The sequence below is a fragment of the Pongo abelii genome, chromosome 5 (assembly GCF_028885655.2).
Source record: "Pongo abelii isolate AG06213 chromosome 5, NHGRI_mPonAbe1-v2.0_pri, whole genome shotgun sequence".
NCBI classification, from domain to species: domain Eukaryota; kingdom Metazoa; phylum Chordata; class Mammalia; order Primates; family Hominidae; genus Pongo; species Pongo abelii.
This window is the reverse complement of record NC_071990.2, coordinates 117,955,572-117,972,290: the sequence shown is the minus strand read 5'-3', so window position 1 is coordinate 117,972,290 and position 16,719 is coordinate 117,955,572. Positions and strand designations below refer to the sequence as shown.

General features: G+C 31.7%; 1 protein-coding gene across 4 annotated transcripts in view; it reads right to left on the bottom strand.

The window, feature by feature from the left end:
* Window positions 1-2,716: 2,716 nt before the first annotated feature.
* KPNA5 (karyopherin subunit alpha 5) overlaps window positions 2,717-16,719 on the bottom strand; it is a 57,625-nt gene continuing 43,622 nt past the window's right edge. For 3 of the 4 annotated variants that reach the window (XM_024248906.3, XM_002817277.6, XM_054558079.2), the window contains 5 exons: window positions 15,778-15,903; window positions 15,018-15,145; window positions 11,904-12,082; window positions 9,299-9,531; window positions 2,717-3,079 (listed from right to left, as the gene is read on the bottom strand). In XM_024248906.3, coding sequence (XP_024104674.3) covers window positions 9,344-9,531; window positions 11,904-12,082; window positions 15,018-15,145; window positions 15,778-15,903 — 621 coding nt within the window. In that variant the 3' untranslated portion in view covers window positions 2,717-3,079; window positions 9,299-9,343. Of the gene's footprint in view, window positions 3,080-8,694; window positions 9,532-11,903; window positions 12,083-15,017; window positions 15,146-15,777; window positions 15,904-16,719 lie in introns of those variants that run through there. The other variant, XM_063724963.1, reaches the window with a different exon arrangement.

Sequence of the window (16,719 nt, the reverse complement as noted above, 5' to 3'; positions counted from 1 at the left end):
GATAGACACTTATCCAAAGAAGACTTACAAATGGCCAACAGATATATGAAAAAAATGCTTAAAATCACTAATCATAGGGAAATACAAATTAAAATTATAATGATATATTACCTCACATCTGTCAGAATGGCTATTATCAAAAAGATGAAAGATAAGTATTGGTGAGGATGTGGAGAAAAGGCACTTTTGTACACTGTTGGTAGAATGCAAATATAGCTATTATAGAAAAAAGTACAGACATTTGTCAAAAAATTTCAAATAGAATTACCATATAATCCAGCAATCCCACTTCTGGATATATATCCTAAGGACTTGAAATCAGTATGTCAAAGAGATATCTGCACTTGCATGTTCACTGCAGCATTATTCACAATGGCCATGATATGAAAGCAACCTAATTGCCCATCAAGGAGGAATGAATAAAGAAAATGTGGTAAAATGGAATATTATTCATCCAACAAAAAGAGGAAATTCTGCCATTTACAACATGAATGAATCTGGAGGACATTATGCTGGGTGAAATAAGCCAGGAACAAAAAGACAAAAACTGTGTGATCTCACTTATATGTAGAATCTAAACAACTCAAACTCATATAAGTAGAGAGTAGAATGATGGTTACCAGACTGGGGGATATGGAGGGGATGAGGAATGGGAAGACAGTTAAAGGGTACAAAGTTGTCAGTAAAATATAAGGAATAGGTTTTAAAGATCCATTGCACAGCATGCTGACTATAGTTAGTAACCATGTATTGTATATTTCAAAATTGCTGAAAGAGATTTTAGTCAGGCACGGTGGCTCACGCCTGTAATCCCAGCACTTTGGGAGACTGAGGTGGGGTGGGAGGATCGCTTGAGGCCAGGAGTTCTAGACCAGCCTGGGCAATATGGCAAAACCCCATCTCTACTAAAAATACAAAAAACTAGCCGGGCATGGTGGTGCACGCCTGTCATCCCAGCTACTTGGGAGGCTGAGGCATTAGAATTGCTTGAACCTGGGAGATGGAGGTTGCAGTGAGCCGAGATCATGCCACTGCACTCCAGCCTGGGTGACGGAGTGAGACTCTATCTTGAGGAGGGAAAAAAAAAGAGTAGATTTTAAATGTTCTCATCATAAAAAAGGGTAAGTAAGGTGACAGATATGTTAATTAGCTTGATTTTTATCATTTCATGATGCAAATATATTTTAAAAACACAATATACCCCATAAATATATACCATTATTTCTCAATTTAAAATAAAAAATACATTCATGAAAAAAGTCTAAACATATGGAAAAGCAAAAAAAAATTTAAAACAATTACCATGTTAACATTAAACTAGTATTTCTGAATCTATAGTCACTGAGCTAACTACAATATCACCGTGATTAAATAAGATTAAAATCTTTTTAATTTTTGAAATGTTGCTCATTATACTTTAAAAACGCATTTGTACAGCTGATTATTTAAAATTGGAATTAAATATCAATTAGTAGAGTTTGACATCTTTCAAAACATAGACTCCAGAGAAAACAATAAAAAGGGGTGCTTGTTCATTTAAAAAAAAAAAAAGGATTTTCCTCTTTTAAAGTATAATTTCCATCCCAACAAAAAACGTAGTGGCAAATCCCAACACTAGGACAGATTGTCAGTTTTATGGGTACAACTGGAATACCCCTTCCTTACATAACAGAGTATTATTCACATAAGTTGTCTTCAACTTTCACACAGAAAGTGTTGTGATAGCTTTAAAAGAAATTTTCCTTAATGTATATGCTTCAAAATACAGTATTGAAGGATTATCCTTTGAAAAATTTTAAATCCCACTCTAAGATGCAAGCAGGAATAGATGTATAGATGTTCACTTAAATACAGTAAGCTGTGAGAAATTACTGAGCTAGAAAGCCAATATTTTGAAATTTTATACCAATAGGATTTTCCTATTTGTTGAACTTTTTAAATTGGTGTCTTCTCTTCATGGTGTCTTAGGGCACAGTCAGAAATAAAATAAAGTAGATAGGTTCAAGTAGTGCTTTCAAAGATGTGAGAGTTTTAAAACACACCAATATTTAACTCTTATTTTTGTGTGTCTTATTCTGTTAGGAGTATATAAAAAATAGGCTGTGGTTAGTACAACAGAAATCAGTATCAAATGAAGGAGAATTGTGTTATCTAATCGACGGATTTCCAAAAATGACTTCTACTTTGGGTTAAATATGTTTATTTAAAAAAGAACTCTCTCTCCATAGTCAAGACTTTTAGATGTCTATTATCGGTAGAAACTTGTGGTTCTTTATACTCCTGTTTACATTTCATGAGGTAGTTCATACATGTATTTTCAAGTGGAATGGGTAATGGCCAGTGTATTTGTTAAAAACTATACATATCACATGTGTTTATGTAGGTATGAATGTATATTCTATATACACATGTGTATTCTAATATATTTCTGTGGCAATGTTAATTACCACATGCACAGGAAAAATAATGTGTCATCTGACCCATAAATCTGCATTTGTGTTTTAGTATGTGTATATAAAAAATTATTTACCCAGTGATGTTATCTGACATCAAATTGCAACAAATAAAATTTCTTGGTGCTAGTGGTTTGCATGATAAACACAAGTTTTTTGTGTATTTATGACCAGCACTTGTATTGGGTGAAAAGATAGTTATCCCTGTGGTTCAAGAAGGGGGAAAATAAAAGACTTGACTGTTTCATAAAAAGCATAATACATTAATACACAAAGTAGATTCTTTTATTCTGGAATTGTGACTGAAGGACAGTCATGGGGATTAAGAACAATGCTCTAAAAAAAATCTTGCTTCCCTTCAGTTAAATCATTTCCTTAACTGTTTCCTCTCACTGCTTTTTTGTTGTTTTTTGCTTTTTAACAGTAAGTCCCAGAACAAAGGTTTAATAATCTTCTTTTCCATCAGCTGACTGCTTTTTTGGATGGTAGGCATTCTCTGGTGCATTGGTACAGAAGACTTCACCATGGAAGCTCATGCTTGACCTTTCAATATGATCATGATATTTTTCATCTTGGCATAATATGGCTGCTGTGTCCTCATGCTTCAATGAAAAAGTCTGTCATTTCTACCACAAAGACCAAAGGGAAAATATTTTCAAATAAGTTTCAACTATTTTGTTAAAATTCACTTATCAAGTACTCTGAAAATTTCAACTATTGTTCCGTACTTTTAGCACATAAATGTACAAATTCTCATCTGAATCTTAAAAAAAGACGTAATTCTAAATTTCCGTGCACAAAATAATGTAAAAAACTTATAAAACATAAAAAAATTGTCAGAACTAGATGGAAAATTCAAAATCCACCAATCATCTTGGGAGATTTTAACACACCTCTCTTAGAAACTGGTGAGTTAGAAACTGACAAATTAAGCAGACTAGTACGTAAAAGACATGAATCAATTAACAAAACACATTCTTTTCTTACACACATGGGCCATTTCACTAAAACCAACACATACCAGATCATAAAGCAAATATCAACGAATTTCAAACTCATGTAATCACATCACAACTTAGAAGTTAGTGGCATAATATTTTTAAGGTCTGAAATTTAAAAGTACATTTCTAAATGATTCATAGGTCACGAATAAATCATAATATAAACTTTAAAATACTTAGAGCTGAATAACTTGTGGAATGCAGCTGAAATGGTACTTCAAGGTAAATTTTTAGCCTTCCCAAATTAAACATTTAACAACCTTAAGAAATTAGGGAAAGACTTAAGAATAATTCCAAAGAGAATAAAAAGTTGGAAATTCTAAAATTAAGAGCAAAAACTAAGGAAATAAGTAAAAAGACTATAATCACTATAACTGAATTCAGCGAGAGTGATTGAGACAAAAAGGCACAACGAAAACAATATGAAAAATGATCAAAGCCCACATTAAACAGAGATTTTAAAAAGAACATGGATTGGTATGCTAACTTCTGCTTTAAGCCAAACTAGAGTAATAGGAACCAGGACAAAAACATGAAACAAGTTTCCAGACATTAGACATCAGACAATGAGGAACCGTGATCTATGAAACAGAAGAAGCAAACTAGCTGAGCCCTATGACTACTCTGTCTCTTACTGCCTAGAGTTTCACGATTGCAGGGCAAGGAAGGGAAATCCAGGTATAGCCACGAAGTCTCTGAGTTGGGGAGAAAGAGTTAGGAATCCAGGGAGGACAAAACTAGAGTTCACAAGGTAGAGTACCAAATGTGACAAAACTACACAGATTGCTCCAGATTATCTGCAGAGGATTCCTCTTTGAGTCTTCAGCCGAGTATTGTTGACCACATGTGACTACTACCCAAGGCCTTCTAAAGAATCACCTGAAAGCACAAGGGGAAACAATTTTTGGAGCCCACAATGATCAGGAACAGTTTAAGTTCCACTAGCCAAAGTGAAAATCCCTTGTAATTCATAGGGTAATAGAGTACTCGGAATGGTACTGACTCAGCAGTAAAATAAATGTTGTTCTGTGCCTGCCTTACAAAGTTTAAAAGCAAGCCTTTAAAGGATCACATTTTTTCCCCTAGTAACTTGTGTTAAGAAGAACAAATATGGGAAATGCAATATCCAAACATGTAAATGCATGCAAATGAAAAATACAACTCATAATAAAAAAATCAATAAACAGAAACAGAGCAAGAAATGACAGAATTAGTAGCAAGGCCATTCAAACAGCTATTATACTTGCTGTGTTCAAGCCAGCAGAGGAAAGCTTGAGTATGATAAAAAAATGGAAGATATAAAACAGATCCAAATTGAATTTTTAAAGATAAAATACACAATGTCTGATATAAAAAATACACTAATGGAATTAAGAAATTAGACACAACAGAAGACAAGATTAGTGAACTTGAAGACGAAGCAATGAAAACTATACAAAATGAAAAATAACCAAAAATGAGCGAAGCATTAATAAGCTGTGTATTTCAGGCAGGCTAATATAAGTGGAATTGGAAATGTAAAAATGTTTAAATAATTGCTGTGTTTCCAAATTTGATGAAAACTATAAATCCATGGTTCCTAGGAAGCTCAGCTAACTCCAAGAACAAGAAGTGGTTGCTTTGGGGTGTAAAATACGCATTTAAAACTTGGTGTTACTCTCATATGATTTAAAAAACATACTGTAGCCCTGCACTCCCTACTGAGCACTTGAAATATGGCTAGTGCCAGTAAAAAAGTGAACTTTTGCTTATGGTAATGGCAGCACATCTCTATGAATTTATTAGAAAATCCTATTTTTATTGCCCAGAGAAGAAACTTTGTACCCAGCCACCTCCCATTTCCAACTTTCCCCAGTCCTAGATACTAATTTATTTCTGTTTCCATAGATTTGTCTATTCTGAACATTTCATATAAATGGAATCTGGTTTCTTTCACTTAGCCTAATGTTTTCAATGTTCATCCATGTTGTACCATATATCCATATTTCATTTTATTACTGAGTAATACCCCATTTTATGAATATAACATTTTATTTATCCATTGGCTGATGAACATTTGTTTCTACATTTTGACTATCATGAATTGATCCCTTTATCAAATGACCCTCTTTATCTCCAGCAATAAATATTCCTTGCTCTGAAATGCACCTTGATATGCATTATATGGCCACCCCAACTTACTTTTGATTTGTGATAGCATGGTATATCTTTTTTCCATCCTTTTACTTTTCACCAATTTGCTTCTTGAAAACATTTTCTTAGAGGCAAAATACGGCCTTACTTTCTTATTAAAACTGATAACCTCTGCACTTTAATTGGCATGTTTAAATCATTAGTAATTACTGTGATTACTGATATAACTGAGTTTGATCTTTCTTGCTATTTGTTCCATCTTCATTTGTTTTTTCTCTTTTTCTATCTAGTTTTGGATTAGCTATTTTTTATAATTCTATTTTTTCTCCTTTGTTGGTTTTAGAAAGTAAATGGATTTTTAACCAATAATAGCATCTGTCTTTGTTCTGTTAGGAAACAACAATCTTAAGAAAAAATGAAATGGACACATTTATATAAATGCAATTTTAAAATATTTTATTATTTTTAATATAGTGTTGTAACATTTCATAATATTGCATACTGCTCAAAAGTTGGTTTATTTAGTAGGGTAAGAATATCTTCTCTTCTTACTCCCCAGTCAGAATTTAAAGATATACTGTCCTTTTAGAGCTCTATTATATTGGCTCCTAAAATGTCACATTTCATAAAACAGTAATACTATAAACTAAACTGAATAAAGGTTAAGAACAATTTGATTTCACAGTTTCACAAGCAGCCAGTAGATTGCTGAATTGAGAACCACAACAAAAATTCACTAAGACTATATTTATTTTTCCATAATGCTCCTTCTTAAAAGAAGAAAAAATATAAAGGCAAAGGTAATATATGCTTCTTTTAGTCCTTTATCCAATAAATCAACCTTTAACTGCAAACAGGTTTTACAGTTACCAAATGACATGTTAGTTCTGTGCCAGCAGAATTTATTACTTTTTTGCTTTCTTGTTCTGGTGTTACCAGTAAGTTGACCAAATGACACTAAAATTTAAGGACACTATCACTTAAAACAACGTTTTGAAATAAAACACAGTAAAAAGACCACACCAGTGAGTCAAATGCTTATAAATATAAAACAAGCATAATTGCATAGATTAGATTAAATAGGAGAAATTCAGATTCAGACAAAATAAAACACCAAATTTAATTAAATAAATGAAAAGGACTCTTTCAAGTATTTCTTGATATTTGCATTAATGCTACATGCATTCCTCTTTATAACACTTTTTTTTGGCATAGTTTCTCTTGGATTTAAATATAACAAATCTTAGAAAAGCAAGTTAAAAAAGTATTTTTCCTCCCACAAGGGCCAGTGAAGACTATTGAAAACACTTTTTGGAGCATTTTATTTATTTTTTTCTTTTCTTTCTTTCTTCCTTTTTTTTTTTTTTTTCCTGGTCAGGGCTCTGCCTGATGAAATATTTTAAATGGTATACTTGAAAAGAGTAGCTATATTTTTGAAGAATTTTCATCACAAAGTTATTTGTTAGTCTTGATCCAATAAACTCATAACAATAAGCTAAGCCAAGCCAAGAGCTGGTCCCAACTGCTATACAGTGCTCTTTGCAATCAAATCTAAAATTAATTACCCAAGTAATATATTTAAGGAAATAAATAAAACTGTATTTAAATGCTTATGAAGTATAATCACAGTCTGTAGAGATATGTTTGTTTTACCGGCAAAATTTAAGTTTCCTTTCACAGGTCATTCTGTGTGCATGCATGAACACACACATATTTATTATTTTTCCTTCTATAAGAACTACCTTGTTTGAAAAATTTGGCTTAGAAATTTATTATAGTGACTACAGGGTCCTCGAAATAAAAGGAGGCACAGCTGGTTAGTTTATGAATCATGCTGCATTATCAATTTTAATTGACTAGAAAGAGTAGAATACCCTGTTACCTGATACTTAGAACCATCTGCACCACAAAAATGTTAGTCTGATAAATTCACCATCGATTTGGTAAGCTTTAATATAACTACCCTGTTTTTTGAATACAGATAATGCAAAAGAAAACCATTTTATACTCAACTATATACCTTCCACTATGAAAAAAGGGGCACAGATACAATCTTCTATTTAATAATAAAAAAGGGCTGGCAGATGCACTCAGCATTACGAACACCATTTAAACCTGTATTTTACAGCTGTAGGTTTTAAGTGTCTTGTCAAAAGCTTAGTTTCATGATATGTAATTTACAAAGTGACATATTCTTTAAAAGTACTCCTATATACATTTTCCTCTTGGAACGTGCCTCTGATTTCCAGCAGAAACATTACAAATACTATCATAAATGAAATCTTTTTTTTAAAGAATAGACCATGAATCATATCAAAATTGCCTTAGTTCTCATCTTAAAAAGAGTTGTAAACTAATTTTTAAGTAAGTATTCTAGGTATATAATTGGACACGTAAATAGCCTACGTATAACTATAAATTAAAAGATTGAGTTCAACAGTAGTTGAACTGTGAGAGTAACACACACACACATATATGTATAAATAAATATATATATAATTTTTCTATTGAAACCTTTCTTTTAAACTTTCAGTTTGAAGAGGTTTTTGCTGTTAAATCATAAAACATACATATTGACCAATCTGACATGAATGTAATCTATGATTCATAACAAGCAGCAGTATGACCCTCTGAGTATTACTAAAAGAAAAAAGTCTATTATAGATTTGAACCATATTAAAGAATCTTTAGCAATTTTCATTATCATTTAGCATCCAAATGTTAAATGCATTTAATACAATTTAACACATAATAAGGTTATTTCTTCAGGATAATTTCATCATTCAAGTACCTAAACTTGTACTTAAACTAGTACTATTATGTAGAAAATGAAACTTTTCAATTACTGCTCTGAAAAATCAGAGAAATAATTAGTTATTATTTTAGATATGCAGCACTACTTTAGATTCATGATGACATCTCTGTCATGATGCTCTTTAAAACAATGAGTGAAAAACAATAAAACACTATTTCAAAAATGGTAGCATATTTGGTTGAAATACAAAATATACTAATATACATAGCACTTATATGTTAAAAACAGAAATATTTAAACATTTTGTAAAGTAATCTTTCTAAAGTGTTCAACATGAAAAACAGCTTCTCCCTTCACAATTGCCACATTTTAATGGATTATCAGTACAATATTTCTTCTGTTTTATAAATAAATTTTATAGGTTTTCTGTTGCAGTTTTTTGCAAAGTATAACCTACAGCACAGTGATATGCATAATTTAAGGTAATAAATATTTTCACATTCTAATTTAGCATTTGCATTATTTCATGCTTCTGAAGCTTTTTTGTTTTTATTTCTGCTTCAAGATAGAGGTAGATTTAGTAGAGATTGGATGTGTAAGACTTACTGCCAAAATGCAATTATCAATAGGTTTACTGCTAATGTGCAGTTTCCAAGAATGCTTGAAAAAATTCAGAATTACTAAGTAATACTTCACCAAAGTTCTCCTTTTCAAGCTTAAATTACTAAATAATTGCATATTCAATTATTCACAAATAGATACAAAAATCCAAACAATAGAAGATATAAATACAGGCACGGCAACAAAACTAAAACAACAACAAACTACAATGAAAGGTTGCATCTGAATGGAAATTTTTGTTTCATTTTGCTTTCTAAAAGTGCATCAAATTCTCTTTACTGTTCTATGTAAAAAAACAAACATTCTTACTGACATTGGCAACAAAGAGGAGTTACCTGAAGCTACCCTTTTTAGCCATAAATTTTTTTTCCTCCAGTAAGTTAAAGTTGAAATCCATCCATTGGTGCTTCCTGCTGCTGAAATATAAACTGTTGTTGGTTTTCATCCACTTGAGGTACAATGCTGGGGTCATCTTCTTCTACACCAAAGTAATGTTCAATCAGATCAAATGCCTTCTGGTAAATTTCCTGATTTTCATGGCTTTGCAAAAACTCAATTTTATCCAGACCTGTTATACAAAGTATATATATATATATATAAAAACAAACTGTTACTACAATTTCAGTATATGTTTAAATCAAAATAATAAATGAACATCATCTATCACCTCACTGGCAATGGGACAGCTATTTTAATCTAATTGTTGCACATATCGATAGCCATCACTTACGATTTATACTTCAAGAATGAGAGTATGTAGCAGTGTGATATGAAGAAGGACCGTAGGCCTGGGAGTAAGGTCACAGACACCACCCTGCTAGGTGTGTGATCTTGGCCAGGTAAGTTCAGTTCTTCTGTTTCTCAACTGTAAAATGGCAGTTTTAGATTAACTCCACAGGTCCTTTCTAGAGTAATTAACAAAGCCCAAAAAGGGAAAGCAACAAAACAAAAAAAATGAAGAAACTAAAACACGCTGAGCCAGAGAATATCACTATGAAATAAATGTGTAAAATCTGCAAACCCATACAACAAAAAACATATGGCTGTTGTGCGATTTAAAAGAATTACAATCTACAATTGAAACTGAAAGGCCTCATTTTGAAAAGATGAGAAGAATCAATAGCAATCGATTTTACTGCTTATCAGAAAAAGCTCTACACATAAGTCTGGGTAGTGCTGAAAATACATTTCATTTAATTACAGATAAACCACTTCAATCAGATTATCATAGAATAAAAAAGCAGCAAAGCAGTCATATCTATACACAATCACAGAATAGCTCAAACCCTAGTCTAACTTGGGGTCAAAATAATGACTGTAGTAAGACAATATTCTTAAATCAGTGACTAATATCTTGTATTCATGTAATGTCTTATCCAGTGATGTTATATAATTTGAAAGAAAGACAAAGTGATATCATGGGCTTTAAGAATCAGAAATAAAAGTCTGAATCAGCCATACAATGTAAGAGGACTTAATACAGAAAAGTGAATATTCAATGCAAATAAAAGAAAATCAATTTAGATTCATGCCTTATTTAAAATAAATTCCATATGATTAAGTTAAATGTTTTAAGAACCTAATTTTTAAAACTTGGCAAATAAAAAAATTAATTTTCGTCAAATCTCTGTGGAGGCAATGACTTTGTAAACTTTGAAAGAATAGAAAATTAGACTGAGTTATTTAAACATAAATGAACATGGTATGTTTTATTAAAATAAAAGAATGTATTCAATGGATGATCTGAAAAACAATAGACCGAGGAAAAAGCCATATCAAAATAAACTACTATAAAATAAAATTCAAATTTTTACCAAAAAGAAAAGTCAAATAGATAACCAGACAAAGTATAATAAATATGCAATTTGGATAAGGACACAGACTAACTCATGAAAAATACATACTACTATCTATAGGAAATAAACCAAAAAATGTACATAAAAGCAACTTGGTGTACTATTTTACATCTGATGAGTCTGCAAAATAAACAAAACAAGTATGAGGTTGTAGAATAGATTCATACAATGCCAGTGACACTGTCAGCAACAGGCCTTTGGAAAGCAAAATTAGAAGACATATGAAAAGCTTAAAAAGAAGTCAGTGCCCTAAGACTCAGCAACTGTATTCCTGAAAATTTATCCCCGGATATTAATTCCATAAAACAAATAAACATATACACAGAAAGATGCTTATTTTGGTATACATAAAGTGATAAACTGGGAACAAACTAATGGTCAACAACAGGTTATGGTTAAACTTCCATTCAAATGGCTAAAACCTGACTCAATATGTAGCATTATGGCCAGACATGGTGGCTCATATCTGTAATTCCAGCACTTTGGGAGTTGAGGTGGGCGGATCACTTGAGGCCAGGAGCTTGAGACCAGTCTAGCCAACATGGAGAGACCCCATCTCTACTAAAAATACAAAAATCAGCAGGGCATGGTGGCATGCACCTGTAATCCCAGCTACTTGGGAGGCTGAGGCACATGAATTGCTTGAACATGGGAGGCGGAGGTTTCAGTGAGCCAAGATCACACCACCGCACTCCAGCCTGGGAGACGGAGTAAAACTGTGTCTCAAAAAAAAAAAAAATTACATATTTATACATAGTATATATATATAACATTATGTGGCCATTATAATAAAAATTATGTAGAAATGTACAATTTCTCCAAAATGTTAAAAAGTAGAACATAAAACTATGCATACAATACAATTAAGTCAATGTAAAGTATTTGTGCATAAAGACAATGTTAAAAAAAGGTAAATAATAAAAATAAATTGTTAGGGTAATAAAATTACGGGTGACATTTTAAAACTTAAAAAAATACATACTGCTTTTACGACAAAAAAATTGTAGGGAACTGGAAGGGGAAAGTATCTATGACAGATAGTTAAGAACTGACTATAATTGCAAATTTTTAACTGATTGCTTACCATATGCTTCTTCAATGAGAGCACAGTATGGATTAATGCCTATTCCATTCTGCTTAGATTCTTGTTCTCCAAGACGTAAAATATTTTCAAGTCCATTTAAAGCCACTTGGACTATTTTGGAGTCCATAACAGTCAAAAGATCACAAAGTGGTTTAATGCAGCCTAAGGCTACCAAATACCTTCAGATTAATTTAAAAGAGAAGAAACAGGGAAAAAAAGATTTAAAAAGACTTAAGTACTGTTTGTAACAATGACACAAAAATATTTTTCATAGTGAAATGTTACATAAGCAATTAAGAAAAAGTATTCCTATACAAATGCAAACATTACACACATTTAAATTCTCACATAGGAAACTTAAAATTTTCTTTACTCACCTATTCTCTAATTTAACATAATTAGCAATAAATGGTCTTGCAAAGACTATAAAATACACACACAAACTGGTACTTCGGCCTGTTTTTCATGGTGCTCATCTGAGCACTAAACGTAGGTTCGAAAGGTTTTTTTTTTTTTTTTTAAAGGCAAGCCTACACACACACATACACACACACACACATACACACACACACACGGAGGTCATATGGGGGTAGACAGAAATGGAAAGAAAGAAGAGACATCTAAATTAAACTTGAGAAAATTTCCCATAAAAACAATCACAGCTAATGTTCTGAAACATATACTGTGTTTCAGAAGCATAGAAGGTCTGTAGGAACAAAACAGGCTCTCTTGTGAATAATGTTCATAAATAATATTCACAAAAAAATTCTTTAATTTCTGAATGCGTGTCCTTTTCTAGTTATTGGCTGGTTTTCTGTACTCTATAATGTAAACGAAGTAACTGATTTGTTCACTTGGCAAAAAGTCCGTATTAAGTACAAAGGTTAAAAACATACTATGAAGCCAGGCTGTGTGCCTTCAAGTCCCAATTCCACTCCTTATTAGTTGTGTGACCTTGAGCAATTACTCTGTCTCAGTTTCCTCATCTTAAAAATGGGAATAATAATAGTACCAACTTCAGAGAGTTGTTGTAAGAACACAATAGACATTTAATAAAACTTTCTGTCCCTCTTAACAAAAAAGATGTATATACCTTCACCGGAGCACTTATTTGCCCTATACTGTACTGTAACTGATCAAAAATATCTGTTGAATAATAACTGCCTCAAAGTTCAGAGATTACAGGAGATAAAATACATGAAAGTACCGGATACATTGCTGGTGCTCAATAACTGAAATGACTTACTAAGCACAATAACTTGCAATAGTAGGCACTCAACTAGTGGTATGGATGCATAACTTAATCTGAGATCAAGAGGTCTTTTCCCATATATGCAGACTTAATGAAATGATAAAAGTGGTTAGAAAAATAATTATCTCAGTTTGGATACTTAATCCATACTAATAAATTAAAGGAATAATATACAGAATAGATATAACCACGAAAATTAATTGAAAAAATACAACTATTTGCAGGTGAACAAACTTGCAGCCCAAATAAAATAAAAATAATATCAGCATTAAAAAAATACAAAATAGAACAAAGGAAGGGTCTTGATTTATTACTGCTTGTATCTATGACACAAAGTGGAAATACTGATGAAAGCAAAGAGATAGAATAGAAAATAAAAGGAAGAGACAGATGCTACCAATATACAGCGATACAAATTTGAGAGAGCAAGATAATACTACAAATGAAGGCAATAAAAGACAACAATTTCACAATAGGTAGATTTCAAAATTATGTGATTTATAAAATTGCACCGTAATTTGACTTGTTTTATAAATTGAAAAATAAATCAAATATGCATTAGAAAATATTTTCTAAGAAGTCTAGTTTCATGGAGGGATCCTCTGAACAAGACGATTCTGTAGAAGCTTTTAATAGAAATGTAAGTGAAACTTTGCTACGGGAGATAAAAAAGAGTGAAAGTACATGATAAAAAGAGATTCAGGAATCAATACTGATAATAAAAATTATGATGATTACAAATAATAATAGTAGCTATTCTTAATTATCTATTAGTTATTAATAATATGTTTAGGCACTGTACTGACACTTCAAAGACATAAATTTCACTTAACTATCAAGATACAGTCCCTCAGTTTCATCAGCGATTGGTTCCAGGACATCCTTCCTCTCAATACCAAAATCCACAGATGCTCAATTCCTTTATATAAAATGGCATAGTATTTGCGTACAACCTATGCATATCTTTCCATGTATTTGAAATTATCTTTAGATTACTTATAATACCTAAAACAATGTAATTGCTATGATGTTGCTAATTGTTGTATTGTGTTTTTAAATTTGCATTATTTTGTAGTGTTGTACTGGCATTTTTTACTGTTTTTTTCTTTTTTAGTATTTTTGACCTGCAGGTGGTTGAACCCACAGATGCAAAACCCAAGGATATGGAAGGCTGACTATACTACCATTACTATTGATTACTGGAACTCATTTTTTAAAATGAAGAAACTAGATTAGAGGGGTTAAATGACTTTGTCAAGACCGCACAACTTTTACTGAAGGAGTAGGATTTGAAATCAGGCTGACTTAAAAGCCCATGCACCTATTATTTACGTTGTCAGCAGAATAAATAAATTTAGAAAGCCTAGACTCAAAAAGCTAATATGAAAAAAAGGTAACTAGTATAGAAAAATAAAAGTAAGATACTATCCATAGGCAAGGCTAACAATCAATGAGGAACAGAACATCACCATATAAGCAACGTCTATTTCAATTTTATTTAAAGTAAGTGGATATTCAAATTTATTAGCCATTTCTGTACAATAAAGCTCTATTTTTGTGATTAAAAAATATTCAATGCCCATGACAGTGTACTCTGCAAATTAACATAGACCGTTCCCGTTTGGATTTTTAATCTCTGATTTTTCTTAAGCAGCCTATCAAGGAGAATGATGTTAATTATATGTTAAATGGAAAAAAAAAACAACATTGTGAATGCGTAACTGATATAATACATGCTGTCATTTCATATTATCAAACTGACTTAGAAATAATATTTTAGTTCCATCAGTAAATTAAAATGTTTTAATTTCAACTTTTGTCTCATTTACATTAAAAAAACAATTAAAAAGTTTATATCATACCTTATTTGCTCTGGAGTACCTCCTGATGTTGCATTAGTTATAGCCCAAGCTGCTTCTTTTCTGGTACGAAACTCTGCTTTCTGAAGAATCTCAATCAAAACAGGAAAAATATTTGCATCTATAACAGCCTGAGAGGGGGAAAAATATATAATCAGTACAAATACTGTTTCTAAAACACTACCAGTAAAAAAAATCTTGAAACTCAATGGCTTCAAAATGTCAAGGTTTTTGGAAATACCTTTCCAAGAATTTTTAATTTCTATTCTGTCAGCAAACTTTTCAAATATTTTTCTTTTTACATAGGAAATTAGCTTTTTAAAGACTGGAGAATAGCAAAATATAAATTTTAGAGATGATAAAGCACAAGGCATGTGACTGATCAAAATGGATAAGTAATCACTGATGCAAGAAGCTTGATAGAACCCTAATAAATCATTAAAAGCTTTGAGAGGAAGATTATTGCATAACTTATTTAAAACTAATGCAAAAAAATATCTTTCTAAAGACAAACCATTATGTGTCAGGCACTGTGCTAGACACACACACACACACACACACACACACACACACACACACACTTGCTGTTCTCCACTAGAATACTACAAGTAAATGTTATTTTAGAGGAGGAAAGGCCATGTTCTTTAAAATACTTTTTTGGTATCTTTTTAAAAAGGAATCTTTTTTAGTAAAAGTGTTAACTTTTGTCCAAACTGGCTTCTTAGACCTTGCTGTTCTACTCTCAGATCTGAAGGGTAGTTACCTGAATCTGAGCTCTATTGCCAGCAGTGATGTTAGAAACAGTCCAGCAGGCTTCTTTTCTAATTGACTCCTTTGGGCTACTCAACAAATGTAAGAGACAGGGTAACGCAGAACAATTCAAAATTACCTAAAACAAGTTAGAAATGGAAACAAAAAGTTTTATAGTAAATAACCTATTTGAAAATCTACTAATGAATTATTTAGATGTACAAAAACCATTCCAGAAAATGAAATTAAGGAGAAATTCCTCCCAAAGTAAAACTTGCTGTCTTCTACACTTCTGCTATTGATAAACCTAGTCTTGTGCCACTATAAGGAAGTGCCCTGTTCTCAACCCAATAAAATGAAAATCAGAGGTGTATCCTTCATATTTACAAATGTTCTCAGAGTTCAACTGATAAAACTGAAAAAAGATTCGGTGACTGAGGTCAGGATCCAACCTCTAGTTTTGCCAAATGAATTGGTGAAAAAAAATACATATGTCATACAGTCTGAGAAAATCCAATTCTACAACCATTAAAAACATTAGCATGTAGAATCAATTGGCTTCATAAAAATTTTTACTATCTTACTCTTCTTCTGTAAACAAGTATATTCTGCATTGTCCCTTTACATTCTTTATTCCATTGCAAGATTAATTATGTTCCTATATTCAAAATACTCCAATGATTTACATTAAATTCATCTGGTGAAGAAGTGTGGAGCAGTGCACTGGAAATCCAACTGAAAATTACAGTATATGTCTAGAATGGCATTTTCATTTCAATAGCTGTATTAAATGAATAACTGTCAATTACTAAAGAGCAACTGTTTAATAACTATGATTAGTATCCAAATAGGCCTTTAAAAGGATAAAACTGAAAGAACATATGTAGGTTAGAATAAAAAATACACTGTAAGGCGGTAAACAAAGGAAAATCTAACGTGTTAAATAATTTAAGTT